The sequence below is a fragment of the Schistocerca americana genome, chromosome 2 (genome assembly GCF_021461395.2).
Source record: "Schistocerca americana isolate TAMUIC-IGC-003095 chromosome 2, iqSchAmer2.1, whole genome shotgun sequence".
Lineage (NCBI taxonomy): Eukaryota > Metazoa > Arthropoda > Insecta > Orthoptera > Acrididae > Schistocerca > Schistocerca americana.
The window spans coordinates 317,931,504-317,947,090 of record NC_060120.1 but is presented as its reverse complement, the minus strand read 5'-3'; the positions used below and the strand labels follow the sequence as shown (position 1 = coordinate 317,947,090).

The 15,587-nt window shown below is 39.3% G+C and overlaps 1 protein-coding gene across 2 annotated transcripts in view; it reads right to left on the bottom strand.

Annotated features, from left to right (window-relative positions):
* LOC124594758 (TELO2-interacting protein 1 homolog) overlaps window positions 1–15,587 on the bottom strand; it is a 148,412-nt gene that overhangs the window by 65,847 nt on the left and 66,978 nt on the right. For both annotated transcript variants that reach the window (XM_047133146.1, XM_047133145.1), the window contains exon 6: window positions 15,116–15,444. In XM_047133146.1, coding sequence (XP_046989102.1) covers window positions 15,116–15,444 — 329 coding nt within the window. The remainder of the gene's footprint in view (window positions 1–15,115; window positions 15,445–15,587) is intronic.

Below are 15,587 nucleotides of genomic sequence, written 5' to 3'. Positions count from 1 at the left end.
ACACTCATGGACTGACATACAGTGGATCAGATTTGTTAGTGGGACATCCAAAGTGATACTGTTCTTTGGGCAACTAAGGCAGCAGAATATTGTGATAGTTAAGAATATTATGAACATGTTTTTCTTGTAACGTACTGGTCCAGTGGTATTAAGGAGGGAAATATGTAAAATTTGGGAAATGCAACCACGCACCTATAGTGCACAATGTATGGAGCACAAAAACATATAACAGAAAACAGCACTCAGACTAGCTTTCAAGCACTTGATCTTTTTTAGCAATGCTGAACTATCTTGCACCATTTGAAGAAATCGTGAACAGTTTACCACACATTTCTACTAACAGCTCCTCATGAGAGCTGTCCGTCCTTGGTAGCTGAATGGTCAGTGCAACGGAATGTCATACTTAATGGCCCGGGTTCAATTCCTGGCTGGGTCGGAGATTTTCTCCACTCAGCGACTGGGTGTTGTGTTGTCCTTATCATCATCATTTCATCACCATCGACATGCAAGTCGACGAAGTGGCGTCAACTTGAAAGACTAGCACCATGCGAACGATCTACCAGACGGTAGGCCCTAGTCACACGGCATTTCCATATCATGAGAGCTACTCTAAAATAAATCTGAGGATAATTTATGGATGAATCCACTACCCAAAATTGCCTACGAATGAAACCATTTGGGAGGAGAAGATATTGTCATCCTTACAGATAAGGTAGAACACAGAAAAGTCAGACCGACAGTAAGATCTCTGGAGAAAATAAATCCTCTGTAGGAGATACCTCACTCTGGTGTGAGTAATGGCTGGTACGTATCTACAATAATCAGAAAGAATTTTTCCAATTAAGAGGAAGCAGTTACTGGAATTATACATGTATATGTGGTTTCCTGGGTGTTGCGAAGTAAGAACTTCTTTGATGATAGTAAATGATTTGCAGTTGCTGGAAAAAAATCACATCCTGTTTCTGACTCAGCGAGTGGTAACATTTTAGCATCTAGGTTTTTTTAATGTTGTTCATGTTCACAGAAAAGGGATAAGCCAAGAGAAATAAGCTCATCAGAAATGCATGTTTTAGAAAGCAACTGGCTCAATTTTGAACACTGCAACTCCTGCACATTAGCTTGTGTTTAGGTATATCTAATTAAATTTCTTGCCTGTGGTAATTATGGGTTAATCAGTTTAATACTCGTTACAAGATGTCAATATTGCTGAGTCCTGGTGCATGTCTTTCACATGATAAGACTTGGTACAAGTACTTACAGGTATGTAAATGCATGCTGTGAATGCCTAAACTCAGCAAGTACAATGATCCTTTCATGAAACTGACAAGCAAGAGTGTCAGAAAGGTATAATTCTGGATAATTGGATGTACTGTTTACTAATTTAGTTTGATTGTAAGTTATTATAATGATACTTTGTATTACAGTTGGATAGTTGTACATGCAGCCTGATTTTTGTGTGATTTGGAGGCTGTGATCTCAAATACGTTGTATTCTGAAAATGTATTCAATGACTGAAAATACACACAAATGTGTCATTGACTGATCAGAATGAGTGAGACGGCTGTTGTCCTCATGAACACAAATTTTGGCGGCATCAAGTAGAACTGGTATGAACATTTCATACTAGCACTTGGAAAAGTATAACGAAACTACAAATATCTCTGCTGCAGGGTCAACAATCAGATACTGATAAACTGTATTATTGGTGTTCAAATGGGTGGGACAGATGATGCACTGTGTGAATGCAGCAGTGTACATGACAAACTGCAAAGACACTTTATGAATGTACTTGTAGGCTGTTATGAATGGAGTATGGAACTGCTAATGGCCTGTGGTTAGAATGATGACATCCCTGTCAGGGCAGCAGATGAACTTGGGTGAGAATTTAAAAACATACAAGCTGATGGTAAGTATCATGATGATTAGTCTGCTCCCTCCTGAATCCTCATGATTTCAATTTGTAAGGTCACAATAATGATGCTTGTGAAACCTGTGAACCCCTGTCTTCTTCAATTGCGAGCGCAAAATTAAATTTTTTATATATAAAATATATGTCTGCTTGTGTCTGTATGTGTGGATGGATATGTGCGTGTGTGCGAGTGTATACCTGTCCTTTTTTCCCCCTAAGGTAAGTCTTTCCGCTCCCGGGATTGGAATGACTCCTTACCCTCTCCCTTAAAACCCACTTCCTTTCGTCTTCCCCTCTCCTTCCCTCTTTCCCGATGAGGCAACAGTTTGTTGCGAAAGCTTGAATTTTGTGTGTTTGTTTGTGTGTCTATCGACCTGCCAGCGCTTTCGTTCGGTAAGTCACCTCATCTTTGTTTTTATATATAATTTTTCCCACGTGGAATGTTTCCCTCTATTATATTGATAAAATAAAATTTTTTGGTGTATGATCTGAAATCCAGGAGGATAATTACGTTAAATGTCTTCTGGTATATGTTATACAACTGTTATACATGTTGCTGCAATCTGATGCCCTGGATGGCTTTTATTGGACCTGGCATCACCACTGAGGGTCACTTCATATGCCAGGTCCTGAAGCAAACAAGACTACCCCTTGAGTGACTTGGCTCAAGGTAAAATTCCAGATTTTATAAAATAATACTTTGAGACTCCAGATAAATAATGACTGAACATATTTAAATTTACCTTGATAATTCAGTCCCCTGCACTGTAAGATTTCATAATTTCCTGGCCTTGATCCATCCTAAAGTTGCTTCTCTATGTATAGCCTAGTCTATGTAATCCTGTATAATCATGTGCATATCTGCAAAAATTCTATCCACTACATCATATATGAAACCATACTTGTCTAATCCTCTCAACTGTACTATGTAAGATGATAACTTCATCTGTAAATCCATATTCCATGTAGAATTTTTTCCAAACGTTAAATATCAGTCATATATGACATGAAACTGAAGACTCTGTTTACAGCTTTCCCAGGTTTTCCATATGACAGGGCCGATTGGTGGAGCAAAGAGATAACACATGGAATCTCAGCCTCATGCCATTCAATGAATTATAAAACATTAAAATAAAAAGTTATTTGTGCTCATCAAATTAAAAACAATCTGCAATGACACATACTGTATTTATCTGACAAGGTTTTTCCCTAATTTGTTTAAAAATGCAAATTTAAAATGACATTCACAGATTAAACCACTATTCCTGAGGTCAACATTTTTACATTGTGTAATAGGTCAATTTATGGCAAGTGAGAAGCAAATTTCGTGCTGGTACCAACCATGGGAATGTACAGCATATATCTTGGCTTTATATGGAGATCTACCTTGGTTAAATCACAGTTTACTTGAACCCAGTTGTAGTTGGAATTGAAAGGACATTAAAATTGGACAAATACTCAACAACAGTATATGTTTCTGCAGAAGACAAATTAATGCGAACGAAAATATGTTCGCACAGAATACTTGAATCATGAGCTTCAACAAGGGTTCTAAGGTTGCTATTACTCTGCAGCACTGATGATTTTCATGGTTCTCTACAGTGTTATCCCAAAACGGATTCAGCTGTAAGGAGCCAGAGAGGACAATGTACTGCTGTCATTCAGTTTGCTTATATGGCCAGCTCTGTAAGAACTGTAAATTACAGCAAAGGATAATGGATTCAACTCACAGCCATGACTGTTGAGAAACATGTCTCCATGAGATCGTGACCACAATTTGTTCACATGCACTGTACAATGTTAATTCATGAAGTAGATACCACAGGCAACTTTACAGCTGGAAGAAAATTTGGTGTCAAACAAGCTAATGTTAATAGGTGGTGTCAGATGGAGAATAAATTCAAGCATGCCAGTTCTACACACCAAACTTTCAGAGGACTGAGCCAGGAAATGTTTCATGAATTTGAGCAGTAGGTTGATCAGCATGTGTGAGAAAAACACTGAAGACTTCCCAACTAGTCACAAAATTATCCGTATGAAGAAGCTGGAGTTAAAAAGCAATCTTCCAACTGCACATATCATGTAATTCAAAGCAAGTACTCACATGTGAATGAATATCATGAAGAGAGCTGGGCTTCTATTATGATGCAGAACAATGCTACTTCCTCCGATGTTTGATGAAAAACTATTTTCATATCAAATGAAAGTGCTGGCAGGTCGACAGACACACAAACAAACACAAACATACACATAAAATTCAAGCTTTCGCAACAAACTGTTGCCTCATCAGGAAAGAGGGAAGGAGAGGGAAAGACGAAAGGAAATGGGTTTTAAGGGAGAGGGTAAGGAGTCATTCCAATCCCGGGAGCGAAAAGACTTACCCTAGGGAGAAAAAAGGACGGGTATACACTCGCACACACACACACATATCCATCCACACATATACAGACACAAGCAGACATATGTGGAATGTTTCCCTCTATTATAATCATATCATTTATTTGCATATCATTATCATATAATCAATCTGAGAAAATGTTGTGACTATTTGCTGGACCGTATGGGCAACACCTAGTGGACACCTGTTTATTTTGATATGCCATCAAACATTACTGTCAACGTGAAGGGTGTCGAAAATGTTCTTAAACCAATTCAGTGACAGACCAGAATAACAGTAATGCTGGTGGGTGCTAATAGATGGAAGGAAGCTCCTGCCATATAAGATTCTTCACAGGAAAACCATACAATAAGAAAAACTGCATGTAAGGCTTATCTTACAAAATGTGATGGATGACGAATGACCTTATGCTCCATAAATTTAGACAACATTTTCTGTCAAGCACAGTGATCTGGTGCTATAATTTGGTTGAAACAACAGTCGAGATAGCAATAATATTAGTTTATTAAGACTGGTTTCAGCTTATGTTAAAGTCATCCTCAGATTTTTTGGGGGCCCTATGGCTGATGCTGGCAGCTCCTCAGTTTGTCACAATGAAAATATATGATCATGGTATCATGTGAAAAACTGAGGAGGTGCCAGCACCAGCCATAGGGGGTCCAAAAAATCTGAGGATGGCTTTAAGAGGGGTAGGACATCAAACGGACCGACTTGGAGCAGGAGAGGCACCACAGGACATTTTAATTTCCACTGTCTATACTCTTACAAAAAAACTCATAAAACTTTGTCAGCATGACCAGGAAGCATTCAGAATTCACACTCATAGCAGTGGAAGTTCGAAAACACAACGAAATAATTTTTTTTACAAGTGAAATTTCATCATTTTTTTCACTTACTAATGGCAGTATTTGTTGCTATAGGTACACTTTTCTTCATAAGTAAGAGAGATTCTTTGATGAATTGTGCACAGCATACAAACCATACTTAAAGGTGTATGAAACTCAAGAATTTTTGAAATCTATTAAAAACTGTGGTAAAAATTGAGCTAATTAACTATAAAATTTGTGTTTTTACTAAACATGAAGTTTAAAATACACTCCTGGAAATTGAAATAAGAACACCGTGAATTCATTGTCCCAGGAAGGGGAAACTTTATTGACACATTCCTGGGGTCAGATACATCACATGATCACACTGACAGAACCACAGGCACATAGACACAGGCAACAGAGCATGCACAATGTCAGCACTAGTACAGTGTATATCCACCTTTCGCAGCAATGCAGGCTGCTATTCTCCCATGGAGACGATCGTAGAGATGCTGGATGTAGTCCTGTGGAACGGCTTGCCATGCCATTTCCACCTGGCGCCTCAGTTGGACCAGCGTTCGTGCTGGACGTGCAGACCGCGTGAGACGACGCTTCATCCAGTCCCAAACATGCTCAATGGGGGACAGATCCGGAGATCTTGCTGGCCAGGGTAGTTGACTTACACCTTCTAGAGCACGTTGGGTGGCACGGGATACATGCGGACGTGCATTGTCCTGTTGGAACAGCAAGTTCCCTTGCCGGTCTAGGAATGGTAGAACGATGGGTTCGATGACGGTTTGGATGTACCGTGCACTATTCAGTGTCCCCTCGACGATCACCAGTGGTGTACGGCCAGTGTAGGAGATCGCTCCCCACACCATGATGCCGGGTGTTGGCCCTGTGTGCCTCGGTCGTATGCAGTCCTGATTGTGGCGCTCACCTGCACGGCGCCAAACACGCATACGACCATCATTGGCACCAAGGCAGAAGCGACTCTCATCGCTGAAGACGACACGTCTCCATTCGTCCCTCCATTCACGCCTGTCGCGACACCACTGGAGACGGGCTGCACGATGTTGGGGCGTGAGCGGAAGACGGCCTAACGGTGTGCGGGACCGTAGCCCAGCTTCATGGAGACGGTTGCGAATGGTCCTCGCCGATACCCCAGGAGCAACAGTGTCCCTAATTTGCTGGGAAGTGGCGGTGCGGTCCCCTACGGCACTGCGTAGGATCCTACGGTCTTGGCGTGCATCCGTGCGTCGCTGCGGTTTGGTCCCAGGTCGACGGGCACGTGCACCTTCCGCCGACCACTGGCGACAACATCGATGTACTGTGGAGACCTCACGCCCCACGTGTTGAGCAATTCGGCGGTACGTCCACCCGGCCTCCCGCATGCCCACTATACGCCCTCGCTCAAAGTCCATCAACTGCACATACGGTTCACGTCCACGCTGTCGCGGCATGCTACCAGTGTTAAAGACTGCGATGGAGCTCCGTATGCCACGGCAAACTGGCTGACACTGACGGCGGCGGTGCACAAATGCTGCGCAGCTAGCGCCATTCGACGGCCAACACCGCGGTTCCTGGTGTGTCCGCTGTGCCGTGCGTGTGATCATTGCTTGTACAGCCCTCTCGCAGTGTCCAGAGCAAGTATGGTGGGTCTGACACACCGGTGTCAATGTGTTCTTTTTTCCATTTCCAGGAGTGTATAACAGTTCATTCATTTTTTCATAAATTAAATAAATTCTAGAGTTTCATACACCTGTGAGTATGGTATGCATGATGTGCAAAATTCATCGAAGAATCTCTGTAACTTATGAAGAAAAGTGAAGAAAATGCAGCCATTAGTAAGTGAAAAAATTATGAAATTTCACACGTAAAAAATATTTATTTTGTTAAGTTTTCGAACTTCCACTGCAATGAGTGTGGATCCTGAATCCTTCCTGGTGATGCTGAAAGTTTTACGAATTTATTTGTAAAACTATAGACACTGGAAATTAAAATGTTCTGTGATGCCTCTCTTGCTCCAAGTTGGGCTGTTTGACGTCCTACCGCCCCTTAACAGAAGCCGAAACTTGTCATAATAAGCAAATGTTATTACAATCTCAACTGTTGTTTTAACCAAATGGCCTTAAACTAGATTGGTTGGAGGTTGTTTGGAACAGAATACCACTCTCTTTGCTTAACATGCAGAAAATTTTGGTACTGAATTCTTTCAGCGGACACCTCATCCATGAAATTAAGGATCTGATATCAAAGAATAACACAGACCTGATGATAATTCTTGGTCACTTGAACTCACAATTCAAGTAATGGATGTTGTTTGAATAAACCTTTTTTGTGGGTTGGCCTACAGCAGCTTTACAGTGAGTGCTTTCTTCAAGGAGACTATGCCATCACTCCAGGGAGAAGTTGAAGAAACTTCCAATATTTGTTCTGGTCTACTGGGAACTTACTGCCTGGGGTAGAATCTAAAAAAAGCTATAAGAAAAGGATTCAGTAATTGTTACATATCCAATGTTATGAATGGCTCAGATGACATAATATGGAAATAGTGCCAGGAAGGAAGAAATGGCAGCAGGCTTACAAATGAGGATGATACAGGTGTGATACTGTTGGTGGTGTTGAAGACAATTAAAAATAGCATTAACATGGACTACTAGCAAAAAAGGAAGTGAAGATAAAAATCAATGTTCATTTTTGTTTACTTTATTTCTCTTTGTGTTACCAAACTGTAGACTACCAATAAATGACATAAGTTTAAAATGGATAAAATGCATACTTTACATCAATAAAACAGTTTGTAATTCTAATTAGCCAGAATATGTTAAAAATAAAAATTTCTTAAGGTGCCTCTTCAAAAAAAGAGGTCATCTTATTTCACAGTCATCTTATAGTTGGGTAAATTGTATTCAGTCACTTCTTTCTGTACATTTAATTGTATTCTTTATGATAATACTCGTGCCTAAAGTTTCACTTGGAAAAAATCACTCCCTTTTATTGACATAGCTTTATTCAGTTTAACTGCACATATGGAACTGTTCTTTGCTGAACCAGCTTAACTTGTGATACATAAATCAGTTATGGCACACATTTTTCTTCTGTGTAGATCCAGAGATGCAGTCAAATACTGATACCAAAGAAGCATAATACCATGTCTCAAAAAAATTAAAATATATTATAAATAAAAAAAAAAACTTGAAATTAAAATGCGACTGGGGCCTTCAGCCACAGACATGCTTTAAAAGGAAATAATTTTAAAACTAATAATGATGAGAAGCAAGTAAAACCAGAATGGTGTCAGCCCAGTATACCAGCAGAAATGACTTTCCCCATTTGAAAGTCCACATTAGAACAACAATAATATGAAAAGGATACACTGCTATTTATGCAATGAGGCAGAGAGAGGCACAAAAAATCTTCCTTCTGAAATGGAAAACACACACACACACACAGATACAGACAGACAGAGAGAGAGAGATTCACAAACATAAGCACAACTCACACACACATGGCCACTGTCACCGTACACCCCAGGATCCCAGCCCCCGGAGACAGTGTGTGTGTGTGTGTGTGTGTGTGTGTGTGTGTGTGTGTGTTCTAATTCATAAGGAGGACTTGTTTTGTCCAAAGCTTATATGTTCAGCAGTCTTTTCCGTTATGCTTGCCTGCAACTCAAAGCCTCCTCTATGTGGTGAGTAAAAATCTATCCTTCATAGTGCTGTCTTTCCCCAGTGGGGGTTTTACAACATTTAAATCAAACAACTGTTAAAATATCACATTTAGCCTAACTGTGTAAGCTTGCTGCATCAGAAACACAGCGCAGGTAATTTTAATCTCTGTCATTGCATTTACTTTTGCTCACTAATTTCTACAAAAGATAATACCACTGAATTTGAATCATTATACTGACAAGACACAAATATTTGTTATGCACAATTAAGTCACCATTTTGTGTACAAAACGAAGAAAGAGCTTGTATTGTGGTCAGCATTACAAAAGAAGCTCTGATATCAGTATTTTACTATCCTTACATTATTACTAAACAATATTTATGTTACAATTCAGTATTTTTTATTGCTTCCACTGAAGAAGCAGTGCAGATGTACAATGAAAGGCACTCACTGTAATATGCTACCCCTTTCTAAGAAAACATATTAATTACTAGCAAACTTTCAATAACTTTCATTCCAGTAAGAGTAATGTTTTATTTTCCATTCTTTTATCAAAGATAAAATCTTATGATTCCAATCCATTATCCATTCGGACAATAGTTTCTTGTAGAAGGGGTTAGCAATGTTAAACAGTGTTGATGGAAAATTTATTTCTTTTCTTGATCACATTCCTACAGAACTTGGAGCCTTATTTCTCCAGAAACAAGGAAGGAAAGAATTGAACTGCTGCAAAGACGAAAGATGGATAACTCCTGGGATGAATGTATCTTATTCTAGAAACAGTGTTTTCAATACAATTCAGAGGCACAGTGATGGCAAGCACTGCACCCAGTAATGAATAACCACGTACATATGCATCAAAATTACTCTAATTATTTATATAGACACCACATGCACTGCCAATTAATGAGGGTTTCAAAAATACAATCTCAAAGGAGATTATAAAATCCATCAGGTCACTAAAAAGTAGTAATTGTGCTAAAAATAATGGAGTTTATAGCAGAATATTTACCTCGGGTGCTAATGTTGATAGGACTGCTCTTAAGCTATCTTCATATCAATCCTTGACTTGGAGCAGATGCACTGACACACACTTGCATTTGCTGTAATACCATGCTTCTACAAAACTGGAGATGAACAAACCAACTTTAATTACAGACCTAAATTTTCAAAGTTGTTGGAGAAAGTGGCAGTTGAAAGAATACTGACTCATTTAATAGAGCAGAACTTGGTAACTGCCTCTCAGTTCGGCTTCCATAAAGGAGGTTGACAGAGCATTAACAAGAAAAATTACGCTCTTGCTATAACCTGTGACCTTGCCAAAGCCTTTATGTGGATCACAAGAGTCTACTTAGCAAACTAAAGTGTTGTGGCATTAATCATGTCTCTCATGCATGGATGGAATTTTATCTACCTCAGGCTTGAAACTAACTTCAACAACATGTGGAATGCTACTAGGATCAGTACTAGACTCACTCTAGTTTCTAACATGCAAAAATAATCTTCTGATGACTTTAAACTGCAGTCAAAAACTATAATGTTTGCTGATGACACATGCATACTAATCAAGGGTTCCAACCCATCAACAACAGACACAACTCCTATGCCAGCTGAAGCGACCCACTGGTAATAGGTTAAGTTTTAATGGTTCAAATGGCTCTGAGCACTATGGGACTCAACTGCTGAGGTCATTAGTCCCCTAGAACTTAGAACTAGTTAAACCTAACTAACCTAAGGACATCACAAACATCCATGCCCGAGCCAGGATTCGAACCTGCGACCGTAGCAGTCTTGCGGTTCCAGACTGCAGCGCCTTTAACCGCACGGCCACTTCGGCCGGCTTAAGTTTTAATCTCACAAAGATGCATACTGTAAAGTTTCAGACCAGCTACAATTACATGTTAGGACCACATGTAGACATCAATGGCCTTATACTATATGACACATGCTGTGTAAAATTCCTAGGGATCCAGCTGGATAACAAGTTACAATGAAGTCAACACCTTGATAAACCAATCACGAAGTTCACTTCAGTGTGTTAAGCCCTTAGAACCACGTCTCATTGCATTGACCTAAAGACAAGTCTGTTGTCTTATTTTCCATATTTTCACTCCCTGTTGTATTGTGGAATTATATTCTAGGGCAGTGCACCTAAAGAAAAAAAAAACTTTTATTCACCAGAAATTAGTACTCTGAATGGTGTCTAAAAGTAGATAACTGTACATCTTGTACAAGCCTTTATAAGAATCTTTGAGTTCTTGCACTCACTTCTAACACATTTGTTTCTTAGTGAGTTTTGTCAATGACGATAAAAATCAGTTTCAGCTGACCTGTGATGTAAATAGTCATAATACAAGACACAACATATATTTTCACGCAAACTTTGCCTCTTTGTCTAAGGTTCAAAATGAAGTAGTTTTCCTTGGTGGTAAGGCATACACCAAACTCCTGTCTAACATAAATCAAGAAACTGAGAGTCAAAAACACACAGTACTAGCCAGTCTATCAATCAATTATGTGAATACCGAGATTCAGGGATTGAAAAGTTATGCTAAATATATGGCAAGTAGCAGTGTTTGTTATAAAGCTGCATGATGTTTCATAATGTACAATAAATCTGACATCAGTAATTGTCACGCAGCTTTACAACAATGCACTTACAGAAAACTGGTGAAAGTTGAAAATGGAGAGCTAATAATACAACCAGCAGAAATACGGAATGGATGGAAAGAGTACTTTGACAAAATGCTAGAGGGAAGGCATCAGGGTTAGATGAAGTATGTGTGGAGATGATAAAGGCAGCTGGAACTACTGCGTTGCATTGGTTTATATAGATTGATAAGATGCATATGGACTCAGAAATGTGTGTCAAAAGAATGGGGAAAGGGAATAATAATTCCAGCATTCAAGAAGGGAGGCAGAAAAATATCTGACAAATATCACGTGATTACATTGATATCAGAAATAACAAAAATAATGGAAAGGATACTGGAAAGAAGATAACGGGAAGAAGACGAACAGTATGGCTTTCAGCACATCAGGTCAACAGTGGACCCAATTTTTAGTATAAGACAGTTGATGGAAAAGAATTGGGAATATGGAAAAAACCTTGTGATGACGTTTCTTGAGTTACTGAAGGCTTACAATAGCATCCCCCCAGAAAAGGTATAGAAAGCCTTGGAGAGAATGGGAGTTAGAAAACAAACAACTGAAATTCTTCAAGCAATGTATGACAGAAACTTCAGCTGTGCCCAGATCCAAGTTTGAAGAACTGATTGGTTTACAAATGTTACAATGTTGAGACAAGGAAGTGTAGTGTCATCATTATTATTTATAATGGTGACAATTGAAACTGTGAAAAGAGACGAACGAAGCTCACAGAGGAAGAGAGATGAAGTTATTGCTACTTGCAAATGGCATTTTGGTGTGAGGAACCAACAGTAAGCAGGCACAGGAACAAAAGACATCTTAAATTAAAATTAATTTATGTTGAACTGGTTAAAGCAGCACCATCAAAACTCATTGAGATATTGGCAGTGATTTTTGACAAATGTCTTAGAGGTGACGATGCTCAAAAAGAGAAGAAAAAGGCAACAATTACATCAATATTTAAGAAAGGCAACAGGAGAAATTGTGCTAACTATCGTGGTATTAGTGTGATGCCATCCATGGCGAGAGCCTATGGCCGTATCCTAAAAAAGAGGCTAGAAGAAGAAATAACTGAATCTGAAGAACAAACTGGATTCAGGTCTGGTTGCTCCTGTACTAATGGAGTATTTACCCTCAAAAACCTAGTGAAGAAAAGGACAGCCAAAGGGCGTTATGATCCACCTTGTCTTTGTAGACCACCAGAAAGCTTATGGCACAGTTCCACAGTACAAGCTATGGACAAGTCTAATTGATAATGGTGTGTCACCGAGCTATGTGAAAGCTGTCAGACACCTCTACCAAGGTTGTACAGCAATGGTAAAAGTGAGAAATCAACTATCTCAAGAGTTTGAGGTGACAAAGGGATTTCGCCAGGGAGGCACACTCGCCCCTACACTCTTTAATATCTACCTAGAGGAGACACTAAAATCCTGGAAAAGGAAATGCGGAGGAATGGGTATTCCCATTGATGATGCGATCTTGTTCACTTAATTTTTTGCTGACGACCAAGTGTCAGTAGCTGGAGATGACGAAGGTGCAAATTATATGCTCCACAAATTACAGGAAGAATATGAAAAATGGGGGTCTTGTCATAAACATATCTAAAACAGAATATCTGAAAGTGGGAGAAAATGCTGTTAATGACTTACAACTCGGTGCTGATACTGTTAAAGGATGTCATAATTTTAGGTACCTGGGAGTGACACTCTGGTACAATGGTAGAAGTATGGATGATATAAACAATAAAATTGGCCAGGACAAGTGAGCCATAAAACAACTAAATGGTAATCTCTGGAACAAAAACATAATGCACAGAACAAAACATACCATCTACCACACAATTATTGAAAGTATCATAACATATGGTGCAGAGTTGTGGGAACTAACTCAGAAGCAGAAAAATTGCCTGCTGGCTGTTGAGATGGATTTCTGGAGAGGGAGTTGTGGATATTCCAAGCTTGATCATATTAGACATGATAGGATCAGAGAGGTTATGAATGTCGAAAGCACAATCCTAGACTACATAGAAAGGAAGCACCTACTCTGGTATGGTCACTTACAGCGTATGCCAGACACAAGATGGCCAATACATGTATGGCAATGGACTCCACATCAAAGAAAAAAGCGCAGTAGACCTGCAAGATGCTGGAAAGACGACATCAACAAAGCAATGGCGGCAAGAGGTCTTAATGAAGGAGACTGGAATGACCGTGAACAACGGAGATTGGGATGTGAGAGGCGGCTGCAGCCGTAGAAACCTCGCTCATAGATATAAATTAAAAAATCGAGAGATATGGAATGAAGTTCAGTGTGGAGAAAAGCAAAACAATTGTGATAACCAGAGAAGACAGAGATAGAAAGGGACAAATTAACATTATAGTTCAGGGTATTGAGACTGCAGATAACTGTAAATTTCTAATAAGTGTGTTAATGGAAAATGCTAGAACAGAGGCAGAAATTGTCAGAAGGGTACAACAGAGCAAAGCATTTTACCAGTGTGTGAGGGACTTAGTTTGGGGAAGAGGGTGCCAATGAAGTGGAAGGAAGTGACGTGAATACATACTTTACACCCATACTGACATATGCATCAGAGACTTGGACAATGCCAACAATAGAGAAGAGTAGAATCCAAGTCAGTGATATGAAATTCCTAAGAAATGCAATAGGGAAAATGAGGAGAGGCAAAGTGAGAAATGAAGATGTTAGGAACAAAATTAGATAAGAAAAGTTGAATGAGAGAATTGAGAATAACGGGTTAGAATGGTTTGGACACTTAAAGAGAACGGAGATGGAAGAATACCAAAATGGATGATGGAGGCGAAGTTTGAGGGCAAAAGGGCAAGAATGAGACCTAGATGGATTGACTCAATAAAGACGAGTTTGAGAAGAACAGCTATAATAGAATAATAATGGAAAGACATCAAAAAGTGGAAAAGTACCATAAACGTTCCAACCAGGCCTGATACTGGGTAAAGGAGAAATGAAGACAATGAAAACTGTAATTCTTAATGGTGATCATAAGAGCTTTTGCCTTATGTGCAGTCACTTTCTTCTGCTGATATACTGGGTGTTTCAAAATTAATATCAGGGTTTTAATAATTTGTAGTGTTTATTACGTTCTACTCACAATTATAAATAATACATTAAATGAAAGAACAAAGTGAATGTAATAAATACTACAAATCCTTAACACCCTGATATTAATTTTGAAACACCCAGCACATCAGAAATATCTGATGCTTAGGACTCTGGAATACTTACTGCACTCGGCATTAACAACCAAGAACAGCCATAAGAGTAAACAAAAGCAGTATTCTTAAGAATGGCAGAACTTAGAACATCTGTCAGAGCTATGGCAACACTATATAAAGTGGGTGCCAGAGTACGTACTGCTCCAGTTTACCGAATAATGGTGTAAATAGAGTTATGTCCTCCCTCCCATCATGTAGTCAACTGAATGTATGTAAGGGAGCGAGACTCAAACACGGGTTGCACACATTCTTAATCCATCAAGAAGTTTCAAAACAGCACAAACTTTGCTTCTTCAGGGTGAAAGATTCATTTTTGAAACAAACAATCACTCAATCTATCTACAGAGAGATTGTTATATTAGGAAGCTTTTAAACTACTGTTTTATTAAATTTGGGCTTAACTTTATCTTTGTATCCACCTGTACCTTGCACTGTTCTCCAATAAATGCTGACAGGCTACAGCTAGGCTTTTCCGGACTGACGGGTGTTCATGTTTCCGCAGACTTTCAGCCACCAAAATAATGGGCCGTTCAACTTTGTTGGCTGCTGCTCTCTGCCACTCCACTGTCCTGCCATGAGCATTCTTCAGGACTGCCTCTGTATCCTGCGTAGCACTCTCTGTTCGAGATTGTTTGTATCTCACTGTGGCACTGTGGACAAGTTCTGCCAAAGACTTTGGAACTGCCATGTTATCAGGCACTGAGCTGTCACCCAACAACAGAACCAATAGTTTCCACCATGCTTCAAGAGCTACCTATTGAGATAAAACACAATGTTTCCATTCATTCATAAATTTTCACATAAAATAGCAAATATGAACTAGATAATACAACAAAACATGTTTGTTTGATAAAAATATTGGTAGTTAAAGATAAACTCTGCAAGATACTATAAAAA